Genomic DNA, 15,904 nt, shown 5'->3' on the forward strand with positions numbered 1-15,904 from the left:
CAATGGGTGTTACCATACACACTGTAACATGAGTGATCAGGTAAGGTGAGCTATTACCAGCAGCAGAGTGGGGGGGGGGAACCTTTTGTAGAGATAATCAAGGTGGGCCATTTCCAGCAGTTGACAAGAATGTCTGAGGAACAGTGCTGGAGAGAGGGGGGGGGCGGGGGAGAAGGGGAGGAATAAACATGGGGAAATAGTTTTACTTTGTGTAATGACCCATCCACTCCCAGTCTTTATTCAAGCCTAAGTTAATTGTATCCAGTTTGCAAATTAATTCCAATTCTTGTCAACTGCTGGAAATGGTCCACCTTGATTATCACTACAAAAGGTTTCCCCCCCCCCCCCGACTCTCCTGCTGGTAATAGCTCACCTTACCTGATCACTCATGTTACAGTGTGTATGGTAAAACCCATTGTTTCATGTTCTCTGTGTTTATAAATCTTCCCACTGTATTTTCCACTGAATGCATCCGATGAAGTGAGCTGTAGCTCACGAAAGCTTATGCTCAAATATATTTGTTAGTCTCTAAGGTGCCACAAGTCCTCCTTTTCTTTTTACACACAGAAAGGCCTTCAGAAGTATAACTGCAGATGAATGTCCACAGATGAATGTCTACCTGTGACCAGAGATATCTGTTGCCCCATTTCATGCATTTAAGTGTCATGGGTATCATTTAAAAAACATTTCATGCTTCAATCAGTAATAGTTCTAGCAGTAATATAATTATGAACCTCATAGTCAGGTACCTTAAATATCTGATTTCCATTTCTCTGTAATATTTGTGTAGGTGTTTCTATTTTCAGATATCACAGTGATTTTTCTAATGTCATGGAACGGTTCCAAATTGCTTAGAACACAGATTACTATAAATTATGCATAGGTGATTGTACGGCACAGAACATAGGTTTTCTCCACCATTGTCACAGGTCTTCTGAGTGTCCTTTCCAGCCTCAGTAACTGACCGTAGCCACTCCAGGTGGTCTTAACCACCACTGTGCTCTATTATATATTGCATTTACAATCAATAGGCAGTTCCCCACTTGCTTTCAGGGGAAGGGTACACTAGTAGTATGAACAGCACCCAGTCCTGCCTAGTTGTTCCTTCCTTCAGGCAACCTACTATCTCCAGGGTTTCCCTCCTGTCTGCCTAGCTGCTGGGAATACTTCCACCCTATTAGCCTCTCAGCTGTGTTGCCACTCAGTTAATTGGCCTCCTCTGCCAACTGCTTGTTTTTCAATCAGAGCTCAATTAATATAAACTGGCAAGGAGATGAGTGACAGAGTGTTAAGGGAGCTTCTGGCTCAGCACGCCGTGTTACAACTGTGTTTCAGCTTTCTTGATTCCTTTTCTGTGCATGGACATGTAAAATGGTCATGATAGAGCTATAGCTGACAAAATCACAATACATTAGCTTTGATCTTAAGAATAAGGTACTTCTGTTAGTGGGGGAAATATTTTTCCAGAGGTGTTCTGTTCACCGCTATTTAAAACGTAGAGTCAAGTCCAAGATCTCTGTGCTGCAATTTAAAGCCATATGTGGGATTGCCCCTCACTACCAGAGAAATTTTTCTCCTTCTGGGAGCATGACTTCACTCACTAGACATTTTCATTGTTCTGGTGGATTGTAGCAAGTAGCAGGGGACACTGGAGAACATGGGTGACCAAAGTTTCACAGGAATTCACTTTTGTATTACCATGCAAAAGTGAAAGCAAAGCTTTTCAATTTAGCTTTAGTTCCTTGTGCATGCATGCATACATTTTAATGACTAACCAAACATTTGGCTCTTTCAGGGAAGGATGAAAGAACTACTGCTATCATATCTTGGAAGGTGTTCAGTTAGCACAGATATGGGTGCCAATATAAGAATCTAGATAGGTAGATGTTTGCAGGTGACTGGCAAGGTGTCAGATGAAAAATGTTGTCCATTATTGAAAGTAACCCTTTATATAGTGGAAAGAGGAATTCATCTTTTTGTGACTCTCACTGAGGACTTTTAGAGGTGCAGGGTAAAATTTGCAGAAGATAAGGAGAGAATGTATAACATCCCTTTAAGTCTTCAAATTAGGGCTATTAAGTGTGATTTAAGTGGAGTGGCTTTGGGCTGGCCCTCTGTACAAGGTTGACTTTTGCCCCAGGGAAATAAACCACATGGGGGAAAAAAAGGCCTTATTTCTGTTACAAAAGAACCAGGAGAAAGTTGTATTTATGTGCCATTTGCCTACAGAATCTTCAAAAATGATGCCATCTTTTTTTATATTATACAATTTAGTCCTGGGTATACCTGTGTTAACATCATATACCCTTTGACTGAAAGCCCTACCGTTAAGCTGTAATGCACCTTATTTCTTTCTGTGAACAGGGAGAGCGTAGAGGTTCCCTGGCTTTTATTCGTTCACCAAGTACTGACAACATGGTCAATGTGGACTTCAGCACTCCTCGACCAAGTACTGTAGAATCTTCTGTCTCCTGTTTACTGTAAGTAACTTTTTTTAGGGACTGTTTTTGTTTAATTTTTGAATTATATATGATTAAATACAAAAATTGGTGTTTACCCCAGTACAAAATGGGTGTCACATACTCCCCTGCTGACTTGGTTGCTTTCTCTTCAGAGACTGATAACAGAGTGATTTTTCAACAGTGACAGGTACCCCACACTGTTCTTTCTGTGCAAGCCTATTTTATTCTTTAGGTAAAAAGCATTACAGAGAAAACATATTAAAAACAAATAAAGAACCTACACACATGCGAATAAGGGTTCACCCCCGCCCTAACATGGACTCTGGCAGGAGCAGTCCTTCAAACCCCCATCCAAGGGGATTCCTTGTGGTTACAACTCACCACAGCTTCAGCTCAGAACAGGCCCCCAGTCTTTTGGGGCTTCAGTAGGCCTAGTTCTTCCAACTCCTTCCTAAAAGGCTGGGGCTCTCCATGGACCAGGGCTTCTGTCCATTTGCTGGATTAGGAAGAAGGCCCTGAGCCAGTTTACAACCAGGCTATTTATCCAAAAATCCTTTCTTTGTCTTTCTTGGTTAGAGTGACCAGACAGCAACTGTGAAAAATCAGGACAGCGGGTGGGGGGTAATAGGCACCTATATAAGACAAAGTCCCAAATCGGGGCATCTGGTCACCCTCTTCTTGGTTCATGAAGAATCCAGTTTGAACTAGTATATGCCTCTCTCCACGGAGTGGCTTCAATGGCTGATAACAAAGGAGGTATATTAGCATCCTCCTCACAGGTGCCAACTTTCCAAAGTGCCGGGGGGGGTGCTTGACCCCCAGCCCTGCCCCAAGGCCCCACCCCCACCTCGCTGCTTCCCACCCCCACTCCACCCTCACCCCGCCTCTTCCCACCCAGTTCTGCTCCCTCCCCAAGCATGCTGCATCCTTACTGCCCTCTCTTCCCCCCAGCGCCTCCTGCACACCGCAAAACAACTGATCGCAGCAGGCGGGAGGTGTGGGGAGGGGGGAACGCACTGATCTGCAGGGCCCACCAGTGGGTGGGAGGCAGTAGAGGGGTGGGGGGAGCTGATAGGGGAGCTGCCGGTTGGCGCTCATCATTTTTTCTCCGGAGCCAGCCATGGAGCACCCATGGAGTCGACGCCTATATTCCTCCTCCTATTGGAGAGTACATATATAGTCATTTTTTCACCTTTGCGGAAATCAAGCAGCTAAATGATTTTACACAAACCTTCCAAACTAAAATCTCCTTTGGTCAGAGACCAAGCATGAAAATTTTATCCCTACGGGTGAATTTTTCAGAAAGTTCCAGTGTGTAAGAACAGGGGATTATCATTCATACAGTTTTGCATCCCTCCCTGTAGCCAGAGCTTTGTGTGTTACATGATGCCAGAGCCACAGAATCCACCCTTTACCATGGAATTGTTGTTCAGAATTCATTTTTTAAATGTTGTAAAATTTCTTCTTTTTTTTTTTTTTTCTGTAAATTATGAGACATATTCCCTGGTATGCTTCAGCAGTTTGTGTCACTTCCATTATGTAAAGCAGCTGTAAACTGGGTCCAACCTGCCAGTTGAACCAGATTTATGGCTGCTTTGAATTGCAGAGTGGTGCATTAGTTGCAATGTATCAATAAAGCTGGCCCTATATTTTTAACAGCCGGCTATTGGTGAAACTAAGGCTTTGTCTACACTAGCACTTTTTGTCGGCAAAACTTTTGTCAGTCAGGTGTGTGAAAAAAACAAAAGTTTCACCAACAAAAGCACCAGTGTGGACAGCACTATTCCCGCAGAAACATGCTGCTTATAGTGCAGGTTGAAAAAAGGTACGCACATTTTCTGAAAAATGTTAGTGGAAGAAAGTATGGGGGAGGGGGAGGATTCTTTTTAAATGAGAGTGGTATTTTCCCTAAAATTTAAAATCAGACATTTTTGCAAAATTTCATAATTGTTGAAAATTTTCATTTTGGGAAAAAAATGATGAAAATGAAGTTTCCACACAAAAAATCAGATATTGAAATCCCTTTTCATTGAAAAAATGCAAATCGTCTCTAGCTGTTAATGTGCTTATCCCTTAATACCAAACTGCTTCCCATACCTTGGGCCAGATACTTCCACAGTTACTCGCACTGAACAGTGTCACAGTTTCAGAGTTCAACTGTACCTTTGACACACACGCACCATGCTCTTATTCAAAGGTTCCCACATAAGGTTTCAGGCTCCCAGCCATCATATTTCAAGGGTGAAGACCTGCATCTCTCTCACTCCGGATGAGGGGTTTAGGTTCATGGTCTCTGCGCTTCAGTATGCTTTCCCCTGCAGGTCTGACTGGGGTCCAGCACCTGTTGTTAACCTTTCTCCAGGGGCTACAACAGTGTATGCCAGTGACCAACCAGCCTTCACAAAACAAAATACATTTATTGTTAGGGTAAAGGCATTATAGGGAAAACATAAAAACAATAAACATTCCTATATGCATGCTAACAGCTTACCAGAGGTCACGCATCAGTCTTATGGGCCCTAGTAAGCCAAAGCCCTAGTAAGCCAAGGGTTGCCCTGCCCCACCCCTCCCTTGGACAAATGATAGTGTCCGTTTGCTGAATGAAAATAAGGCTCTGTGTTAGTTCAAATTCAGCCTTTTTATATCCAAAGCTGTTTCTTTGTTTGGGTCTCTGGGAAACCTAGTTTGAACCAGTATGTGCAAACACCTCAGAGGACGGTGTACGGTGTTTCTCTGGAGTTGTTTACAATCCCCAGGGTGATCACCCCATTGTGTTTTTTAGTTCCTGGAGGAGCTGTGCTAACTCTTCCCCCATGGAGCAGAACACAATCAGATGTAAATATTTCATAAATTTAATACATTTGGTCCCCAAAGATGCTGCAAAATCTGTCACAAGTAGGACCTTACTACTTGAGTAGACCGACTGATTTCAGTGGATCTACTCAAGAAGTACTGGGGCTGAATAAGGATGGTAGAACTTGGCCTCTTCTGTCCCCTCAACTGCTGCCGAAACCTCCAGCTTCTCCTCTGATAGCTTCTGCCCTGCAGTTATGCATTCTCAATACAAACATCTGTGGCATATGAAAAACATAGGGGCAGAGTATAAAAAAAAAAGAAAAAAGCATGCAATACTAACATAAACAACACAGAAGAGACTATACCAATTGTATTATCTTTTGCATATTTAATTCAATAAAAATCTCCTTGTTTGAATATTCCTGGAGTTGATACCAAATTTCCCATCTGGTGCACAGGCATGCCACAAAAACTATAGAGATATGCAGGACAATATTGGTCCATCTTTCTGCAGAGTACATGGGTCTTGTCTACAGTATTCACTACTGGGCAAATTCAAGAGGTTTAGTCTCAAGTCATCTTTTCACCCTTTAGGAAAGAAAAATTCACACATTTGTGAGAAACAAATGGCACAACATTTATTGGCATAAATTTAACTGATGTAAACAGTGGCATCGGCTACTCATGAGATGCAAATTGGTCTGACCACAGATGTAAGCGGCCAAGTACTACTGAATTTGGTATTCCCCGGGTACAGAAAACGAGTGTGACTAATATCATGGGGATGGATGACCTAGATCAGTGGTTCCCAAACTTTTTTCTGCCAAGGATCTCTTTGGCACTTGACTAAATGTCCCAGACCCCTTTCATTGTTTATACATAAGTTTTATGTCATAATTATTAGTTCGGTTAATTTTGGCACCTCCAAAAATACACACACAGAGTTTAGTTCAGTGGTCTGTTATTCCAGGGGCTCAGTTCTCAGCTTCACCATAGAGTCCTGAAACCCTATACACGTACCTTTATCTGAATTTGTTTCCCCTAAATGTGGGTATTACTTGTGAGTGTTGTGAGTCTTGACATCTGTGGCAGAAAAAGTACTACTAAACCCACAGAGAGCGTGTAGTCCTGAATGGGCAAGTACTGGCATGACCAGGACACCCCCACCTGCATGACCTCTCATGCACAGTGTGTGAGGAAAAACGGTGTCCTCCATGCAGCAAAAGTACCAGAACGCTGTTCTGGCAGGTTCTGGCCCTGTCTCAAGGAACAGACCCCCGCATAACCCATAGCAGACCACCCAAAGGTCTGGGGACCCCAGTGTGGGAACCACTTAGCTAGATTAATAGACCTTCCATCCTGCAGGTGCACAAGGATGGGATGTAACAGGAAAAGAAGCAAACGGGCATAAGTTTATCCGATAAAGCAGATGATCAATCAGTGCTAAATTGTTGCAAGTTGCATTAATTTGTCATTTACCTGCTTTTCCTGACCAAATTACATGACCACTGATGTTGTTGCTGAATCTGCCCGGAGGCTACCACCAGAATTGTGCCCACTCACTCTAGACTACACTTGACCCATGATGATGTTTACTTGTTTTTATCCCATCCACACTTATCTTCATGTTTAAATATATTGTAGTGCATACTTTTTTCCCTCCAGTTAGTGATCTAGAAAAATGTTGTATGTATTTTAATATTCTGCTTTAGGAGAGAAAAAGCCAGCTCGGTTTGTCTTGATATGCAAGCCTTAGAGCAGAGGAGAAAAAGCATACGAGATACAGAGGATACCGTCACTCACCACACACTGCAGCAGTACCTCTACAAACCCAGACAAGAGGTAAGAGCACCGTTGCAGTGATTGTTGTCATTTGACAGCCAGAAGAAACACAATGCAGAAAATTGTTGGGAAACTCAAAATAAAAGGACAAATCTGCAAAATCAGTCATTGACTGAAGATGGGCTCTGATCCTGCATACCCTTAATCATGTGAGCAGTCCTTATAATTGATTTCAATGGCACTACTCAGATGAGAGAAGATTGCAGAATTGGGCCCCAGATCTGTTCTGCTGGTGGGTTGTTGCTGGCTTGAAAGCTAACTGGGTGGGAGAGGGTGAAATGAAGCATGTGAACTGAAGGAAGTCAGAGCGGTTTGATCCAGACCTATTCTAGCCAGTGTGATTAATCTGAATGTCTTTCAATCAATATTTTTCAAAGTACCATACTTGTATGTAAGAAGGAAATAATTAACTACCTGGGATCCTGTTAGTGTGATTTGTAATTAATTGTTTTTTGTAATCAATTGTTTTTGACAGTTTCCTTGGTGCTGGGCCCCAGTCTGCATTTCTATATAAATAAACGTTCTCTTAATTTCCTCGCTACAGCACATACATCTGTACAGTCGGCACAAGATCATTCAGAATGAAGACGAAAAACAAGACAAGGAGATTTTCCACAGGACAATGAGGAAACGCTTAGAGTCTTTCAAGAGTACCAAACTAGGAATAAACCAGCCCAAAAAGCTCAACAAAAGCCACAAGAGAGACCGGGGCCAAAAAAGGGTAAGAGGAGTGCACTTAGGGCCAGGTCTCACCTGCCATTTACCCAGACGAAAGGCCTGGTGCTCTAGAGGAAGCATAGGGTAATTTCAGCTCTCAGCATCAATCTCTTCCCTGGGGAAGCTCCTCAGAGGGAGCACTGGCGATCAAGACCCAAGCCAGGGGAGAGATCAAAATGTGGGATGAGTTGAGGGGCAGCACTGGAGGTGGCATTATACCCTCACCAATCTTGCAGAACGTACCCGCCATTTCGCTCTGCACTGTGGGACCCTTCCTTTGGATGTAAGGGGATTCTGGGTCCATCAAACACGGTGCCAGAAGGGATGGCTCGGGTCTCCATGGAAGTTGCTGGAATTCAGGGGAGCTGATGGTTTGAGGCAATGAAACTCCAGCTTCTCTTGTATGGAGGAAGGAGGGACAAATCCAACCTGACCAATTGCAAAAGGAGTAGGAAACACTGCCATGTACCACTAATAGAGTTGTGTGTCTGCACTAACATCAATGGGAGTTCTATGCAAAGACAAGATAAAGGCTTACAATATCTAGGCATGATCACTGCTGCGTTATTCCAGTATTATGTTGGTGAACTCCATTTCACTGGCAGAAAGCTGGGAAATCAGGCTCTCTATATCTACAATGTGTCCTGCATAGTGATCGCTGTCTGAGGTAACTTGAAATGTTTTACTTTTTCAGAGAACTAGTAATGCCATACCAAATGGAAAAATACCTCCAGAAAATCCAGTGCAAGATTTTACTTTGAAGGAAAAAGGTAAATGCGCTGTCAAACAGTAGTTAACCAGATTTTTTTTTAATCAGCTTGTATTTTGTTGGAGAAAGAGTGTTCTTGTGAAATTTCATGGCAGGAAAAAAAACTAAGTTGACATTAACAAATGTACTACTACCCATGTCACATTTCCCCCTCTCCATGCTTAAAACAGATGTGTTTGGAAGCAAGTAATCAACATTTAAAAAATAAATATATTTTCATAGACAACTTGGTGACAAGCTGAAATTTAACCTACTTTATAACTAACTAACATTAACAAAACCAATGTTTAATTTTGAAATCCTAAAAATAATTGGAGGCCATCATAAAGAAGGCCACAACATAGAAAAAAATCTCAGCTTCTGACTCATGACATGCTACAGCTAACTATGGTAATGGCTTTCTTTGTGATCCCACGGGTACGTACATGCGCCCATCATGACTTGCCCAGGCATCTTGTAAATATCAGTCCTTTCTCTGAAAGCAGAGCAAGTAGGCTGGAACAGGAGGCCAGCATAACATGTACATGAATAGAAAGATAGTATAGCCAAATATTGTGATAGGTTTCAGAGTAGCAGCCATGTTAGTCTATATTCGCAAAAAGAAAAGGAGTACTTGTGGCACCTTAGAGACTAACGAATTTATTTGAGCATAAGCTTTCGTGAGCTACAGCTCACTTCATCCTTGTAGCTCATGAAAGCTTATGCTCAAATTTGTTAGTCTCTAAGGTGCCACAAGTACTCCTTTTCTTTTTTCCAAATATTGTGCTGACCCTAAATGCAACCCCAGTGACTACAGCACAGAATTTGGCCTAGCAAATCTAACTTTGGGGCTTACTAGCCTTGGGAGTGTCCCTAACAAAAAAAAAAAGGAAAAGAAAAAACCTGCACTTTCAATTTTGCATTTAAAGAAAAAGATCCTTGGATCTGAGTTTCAGCTGTCTCTTTGCAGGTGCTGTTGCACTTGCTGGAGTCAATCACAATAAGTTGCATCTGATGCCACCTGCCATGGCAAGTTATTATAAGGCATTGAGTTAAATTCTTCCCTCAGTTACCCATGCAACCCTACTGATTTTAAAGAGGGGGTGAAGTAGTAGGGGAGAGGTGTCAGAATTTCCCCCCTAGCTTTCAGAAAGGAATCGTGGGTGTGGGAGGTAGAAACTACTGTCTGCAGAAACTGAGTTCAGGTATTTGCTCTTTATCAGTTTATTAGCATTTATTTTTATTGCCAGCTGCAATATATTGGCTGAATAATATTTATACTTCTATAGCTCCTTTGGTCTTAAAGTGTTTCACAAACATTAACTAATTAGGCCTTCCATCGCTCCTGTATTAAGGGATTTTCCATAGAGGGGTTAATAGGGGATTTAATGTAGGGGAATCATTTCACCTGCCACTGATATGGAGCTGCCTCTGGGGGAAAACATAGCAGGTGTTTAACGACATACAGCAGCACTACATAGTGGTTTGGGTTGAGAGGTGGGAAGAAAAAACATCATAGCCACTGCAGGGGGGAGTGTAGATTGGCAGGAATTAATTAACCAAGTTTGAAATGATCCAGGACACTGATATTAACCCCTTTATGAAAATGCAATGGGATCTTTAATTACCACAAGTTGTCAGGATCTCAATTTTGTATCCCATTTGAAAGAGAGCACCTCTAGCAGCACAATGACCCCTGACACTATGATCCAGCTTTCTTTCAGCACCGGGTAAGCAGGAAAAGTACCACTTTCTGAATCAGCACTTGCTGCAGTTTGTAAGATTTTCCTGCAGCTCTCCTATCCAAGTACTCATCTAGCCCAATCCCCTTTAGTTTTGAAAAGCAAACATAATTACAGCACAAGATACTGATGCAGGAGTGAACCAGGAATCAAATATTAGTGATCTGATAAACTGGAAATTAGGTGTGTATAAAATTTAGTTCTAAAGGTACAATGATTGCTTTCAGAACATACATTTACCCAGATTTACATTAAAGATTTACTATACAAATCTTTAATACCTACACTACATCAAAAAGCTACCAATTAACACTTTGGGTCAAATCTTTTAGGAATCTCTAGCGCACACTGATTTTTATATTTTCTTCCAGATGTGGAATTTTCTGATCCAGAAGAAAATTATGAATCTCTGCATACAGACAAAGGAGTTGACTTTTTAGCTAATGTCACTAAGCAGAATTGCACAGATGCTACCTCTGGTAAGAAAATAATAATAAATGCAGAATTTTCTTCAATTACAAAGCAGTTTATTGGATTTTTTGTTAATAGCTTTCTACTGATGATATTGACAAGGGTTGTGGTTATGACTGCATAACCTGGCTGTGAAATGACTGATCACTTCTAGAGACAGAAAAAATTATTCTAGATTGTCCTGATTTTCCAAGTCAGCCAATATTCAGCCATTTTGAATTGATTTCTGCTTTGTCATGAATATATATGTCAACTTGACTCAAATATGTTTTCTTCGTTTCCTCTTGATGAGGAATGTCTCTCCCCAAAATTACTGTGTCATGGGGCCCAGAACGGGCAATAGTTAGTTCAGTATAAGTTTTTAAATTCTAATATCATTCTAGTGACCCTGCAGAGCTAGAAGCAGGGTCTTTCCATCACTGGAGATTGCCAGCTTTCCAGTGGGACACACAGCTCTTGCTTCCAGCCTTGGAAAGTTCAAAGACATCAGATTTTAAAACCGTGACATGTTTATGTGTAGAAGAAGCTATTTTAGATAATGTTTAAGGTTTTAAAATGTGTTCATTTTCCCTCTCTTTAATCTCAGTCCAATAGGACTTACAACATAGTAGTTTTTCTGTAACACGTGGCACGTGCAGGCTATGTGAAGCTACAGTGTAGTATAATACTTCTATTGGATTCATTTGAATATAACCAAACTCATTCTGATAGAACTGTTCTAATACACGACAACCCAAGGGATACTGTGTTAGGGTGTATATAAAGTGGCTATTAATGCTCCAGAAAAGAATGAGGTTTCAAACAGGACCTAGACTGTGATTTTTAAAATGTTATTTTACTGTTCACCACGTGCAGATTTGATGTTTGTTTTAAAAGGGCTTCGTTACCTGTTTCCACACATACAAAAAAGGTACTTTTGACTGTTTTGGCCTTTTTCTCCTCTTGCACACATTTTACACTACTGTAAATCCACTAACTTCAGTGGAATTATTGATTTGCAATGTTGTCAGAGGAGAATCAGACCCCCGTTCTGTTATATACTCGTACTATCTGGGTTTACACTATAAGTTCTAGGAGACTGGGGAGCCAAATTCACCAGTGTTCTCTGACTGCTGTGTGCTGCTGTAGTGATGCCAAAAAGCCATAAACCTGTCTTAATGGGCTAGTTAATCCAGGCTTGAATCTCCTTTGCATTACTGGGATGATGCAAAACAGCTCGTCAGTCTACCCCTAGGAATCAATCTTTCAAATATGTTTCATTTTTAAACTGATACATTTCTAAAACAAACTAGAACTGAGCATATTTGGTATGATTGATTTAAATCTAATCAGTTCGTTTGGATAAACTGTGCATTTAGGTTTTTCTGTCGGCAGAGTCTTCAGCCATAACTGCCAATGATAGTCAGGTTTTTTGTCGGTTTGTTTGATTTGTTTTCTAATCAACTGAGACTTTTAAAATAGCAAAATGACCAGCAGTAACCAGGCATGTGAGCAGAAAGTTGAAAAACTATATTTGTTTGTTTTATTACATTATGGCGATATTCCTGGGTTAAACATCCTCTATTTGGTGCCAGTTATTTTATTTTCCAACTGAATTTATCACTCAAACTTTTGTAGGAATTGATAATCCAGTATTTTCAGCTGATGATGATCAAAGTATCTACATGAAGTTCCCACCATGGTTATCTGATGAAGATTCTGTAGTACCATCACAAAGGGCCCGAGTACAGTTACCGTATTCTCCAAACAACTTCAGACGACTCACCCCGTTTCGCCTCAGCAATAAATCTGTAGATTCCTTTTTGCTAGCAGATGGCCCAGAGGAGCGACCCAGAGCTTTCCTCCCAGAAACAACGCATATGTAATATTTTAAAATTGACCTTCATTTTTATTTTTAATCAGTCTCTCTGTCAGTTCTGGCTTCCTGACAGCTTTCCTTGTCTTTTTTTGTCTTTTTCAAGTATCTTTCTCTTTGATTTTTCTGCATCTGAACATCTGCTATTCAGCTCCAGTTTGAAACTGGTACTTTTAAAGAAAGTTGCTTATCTTTACATATTTAGGGCCAGACCCCTTGCTGGTGTAAATCATCACAGCTGTCTGGTCTACACCAGACCTTTGTCTGGGTTTCAACATTTCTTGTGCTATTTTGAAACCAAAAACATTTCACGCACTTGTAGGTTATATACTATTTGTTTTTCCTGGTTTTACTCTGTTGTTTGGCTTAATCAAACTATTTATATTGTGGGACCAATTCTGCCCATTGCTACAGGGATGAAACTCCCACTGAAGTCACATCACATGAGACTGAATTCAGATTTATCCTAGTATCTCCTAAAGTGATAAACTGTTTCCCAACTTCAAGTGGGCCTCATCTTTGTGTTTGTACAATGCCTAGCCTAATGAAGATGGAGCATTTAGCCACAACTAATAAATAATACTAATAGCCACAGCAATACATTACTTAAGATAAAGTTTAAAAATCAGGTACAGCTTGCTATAAACATTGCATTTACTTTGTATAGGTGGAGATGACTACATAAAGGGCAACACCTTGGGGAAGTTAGACCCCCAATTTTTATTAGAGCACTGACATTCATTTCACCATAAAAATGGCCATACTGGGTCGTATCAATGGTCCACCTCACCCAATATCCTCTCTTAGGACAGTGGCCAATGCCAAGAGTTTCAGAGGGAATGAACAGAACAGGCAGTTATTGTCTGATCCATCCCCTGTTGTCCACTCCCAGCTTCTGGCAGTCAAAGGCTAGGGAAACTCAGAGCATGAGGTTGCATCCCTGACCATCTTGGCTAATAGCCAGTGATGGACCAATTCTCCATGAACTAACTAACTTGTTTTTTGAACCCAGTTATAGTTTTGCCTTTCACAACATCCCTTGGCAATGAGTTCCACAGGTTGACTGTGCATTGTGTGAAGAATACATCCTTTTGGTTTTGAGTTTGAATTTTAAGTTGTGTATTTATAGAAAGCTTTACCTTATTTTTAAACTTTAAGTAATATTTTAATGTAGTTGCTCAAGACAGTAAGTTGTCACCTCTACAGGTTATCAGTTCAAATCTGAATTCAGCCACATGTGAAATGAATATTTTAGTTTCACTTTAATCCCCCAACACAAAATCGGCCCACAGTTTGAGACATTTCTATAACTGGCACAATCATTGCTGTAAATGGGATGGCTCAGGTCACAATTCAGTCATTATAACACAAAACCTAGGCAATGCAGAGATTTAACAACAAAACACAATAAACACAGGCATGGTCTATGGTGGAATAATTAAACACAAAGACAAGGCCTAGTGTCATCTCTGAACCAGCAACTGAATTATTTAGATAACTTGAGGGTGCTTCCAGCTGAGAAGGGGAGAACCATATTCGAATAAATAAGCAGGAAACACCCTCCAATTAATATTGTCCTGAAAAATGTATGTACATATTTAGAGCCTGACTGGCATGTGCATTTACTCTAGCTTCATGCTTTTTGAAGAGATTGTTAGCCACCTGAGTTCAAAGGAAAAACAGAACACAAACTTTCCTAGGCTCTGAGCAGTGCAGAAACCTGACTGCAATGGAGTTTCATAGTAATCTGAAATGGAGTAAAAAGGGAAAGTTACATTTCCCTTTTATCATGGCTCATATCTGATGAGCAGCAGTGATGTCTTTAGCTAGGTCCAGATAGTGAAGTATGATGTGCCATCTTCACCAATGGAGTGGAGTTCAGCTGTCTTTTGGTCTTGCATTGTGTTTAGCCAATTTGCAATTATAAGTCTTCTTATTTATTTAAAAAAATAGCCATTTGGAGTTACTGCTAGATAAATGAAATAGTACTGGAACTACTGTGTGGATTAAACATATAAAAAACGCTATCCCAGACTTTAAACATATCTCTGATACTCACATCACTTGTTCACATTGAAAGTATCTTTTTCACTGGAAATATTTAGATATATTGCACAATATTGACTTCTGTCTCTTATGACCTGCTAAACTTCTGTTAACCTTTGTCCTTTATTCCATTCTATTGCCTTGATTGTTACTGAGTTTATAACTTAGAATAATACAATGGTACGTAATGGCTTCTTGTGCAGATAAATTTGTGGGCTATGTTTACAGTCACTGCACTTTGACTGTGGTTTCCCTGAAGGTTGCAACTGGGAGTGAGTTTGCTGGATAAAAGTAACTTGTCACATGGGTTAAAACAAGTTTAAAAAAGAGTAAGGTCCAAGCAGCCTCAGCTTTATTGTAAAGACCTTACAATGATCCCTTTAAATGCATCTTGTATGGTAAAACATTCCAGTCTAAAAATAGCTTTGGAACCCAAATTATTTAGAATTCCGTTGCTGATCCTTACAATTCAATACTCAAGGCAAAATTGCTTATAAAAATAAATTCATTTAAATGGCCACATGATGGCACTGTCCCCTAAGAATCTGGAACAGGCTGATGATGCACTTGACAAACACTGGGCTAAATTCTTTCTTGACTTCCACCCTGGGCAATTCCATTAGCTTAACTAGGGTTGTACAGGGTGGGAGTTGGGGCAGAGTTTAACCCACTGGCTCTGAGAACAGATTTACGTTCCTAAAGAGACATTACCTTCAGCAAAATAGCAACAGCAAAGGGATGAATCTGAAATCAATATTTCAAATGAAAATCAAGCTTGTACAAGAAGTCAATATTTACATACTTCTGTGTTTAATTTTACCAATGTAGGTGACACGAGCCATAGTGCTGCAGTGACAGGATACTCTTTCTCAGATGAGAAACTGCTGCCTTGGAAACCTGACCAAGCAAAACAAAATACCTCTGTTTCAGAGAAACACCTCCACTTCATTCCATCTTGCCTTCAAAGGCCCTGGGCACAAAGCTGTTCTTCACTGGAACACCAAGGAAATAAAACTCTTTCGACTATCTCAGAGCACATGACTTCTTATGACCCAAACCTAACAGAAGTCTGTTGGAAAGCAGTCTCAGATGCGAATAACAAACCACCTGTCAATTCAGGATATTGTTCTGAAACTAGTTATGAGCCAGTGAATTCACAACAAGACAATTCTGTAGCTATGCAAGAGAGGCTAGAGGAATCTAACCCTAAGGAAAACCAAGAGAA

General features: G+C 40.7%; 1 protein-coding gene across 2 annotated transcripts in view; it reads left to right on the forward strand.

Moving 5' to 3' along the window:
- Positions 1-15,703, forward strand: part of SLC9A3 (solute carrier family 9 member A3) — a 74,977-nt gene extending 59,274 nt beyond the window's left edge. The window contains exons 11-17 of one of the 2 annotated variants that reach the window (XM_043508575.1): positions 2,365-2,480; positions 6,971-7,100; positions 7,645-7,821; positions 8,512-8,587; positions 10,679-10,786; positions 12,396-12,639; positions 15,508-15,703. In XM_043508575.1, coding sequence (XP_043364510.1) covers positions 2,365-2,480; positions 6,971-7,100; positions 7,645-7,821; positions 8,512-8,587; positions 10,679-10,786; positions 12,396-12,639; positions 15,508-15,511 — 855 coding nt within the window. In that variant the 3' untranslated portion in view covers positions 15,512-15,703. Of the gene's footprint in view, positions 1-2,364; positions 2,481-6,970; positions 7,101-7,644; positions 7,822-8,511; positions 8,588-10,678; positions 10,787-12,395; positions 12,644-15,507 lie in introns of those variants that run through there. The other variant, XM_038390807.2, reaches the window with a different exon arrangement.
- Positions 15,704-15,904: the final 201 nt, after the last annotated feature.

This window comes from Dermochelys coriacea, chromosome 2 (assembly GCF_009764565.3).
Source record: "Dermochelys coriacea isolate rDerCor1 chromosome 2, rDerCor1.pri.v4, whole genome shotgun sequence".
Taxonomy (NCBI): domain Eukaryota; kingdom Metazoa; phylum Chordata; order Testudines; family Dermochelyidae; genus Dermochelys; species Dermochelys coriacea.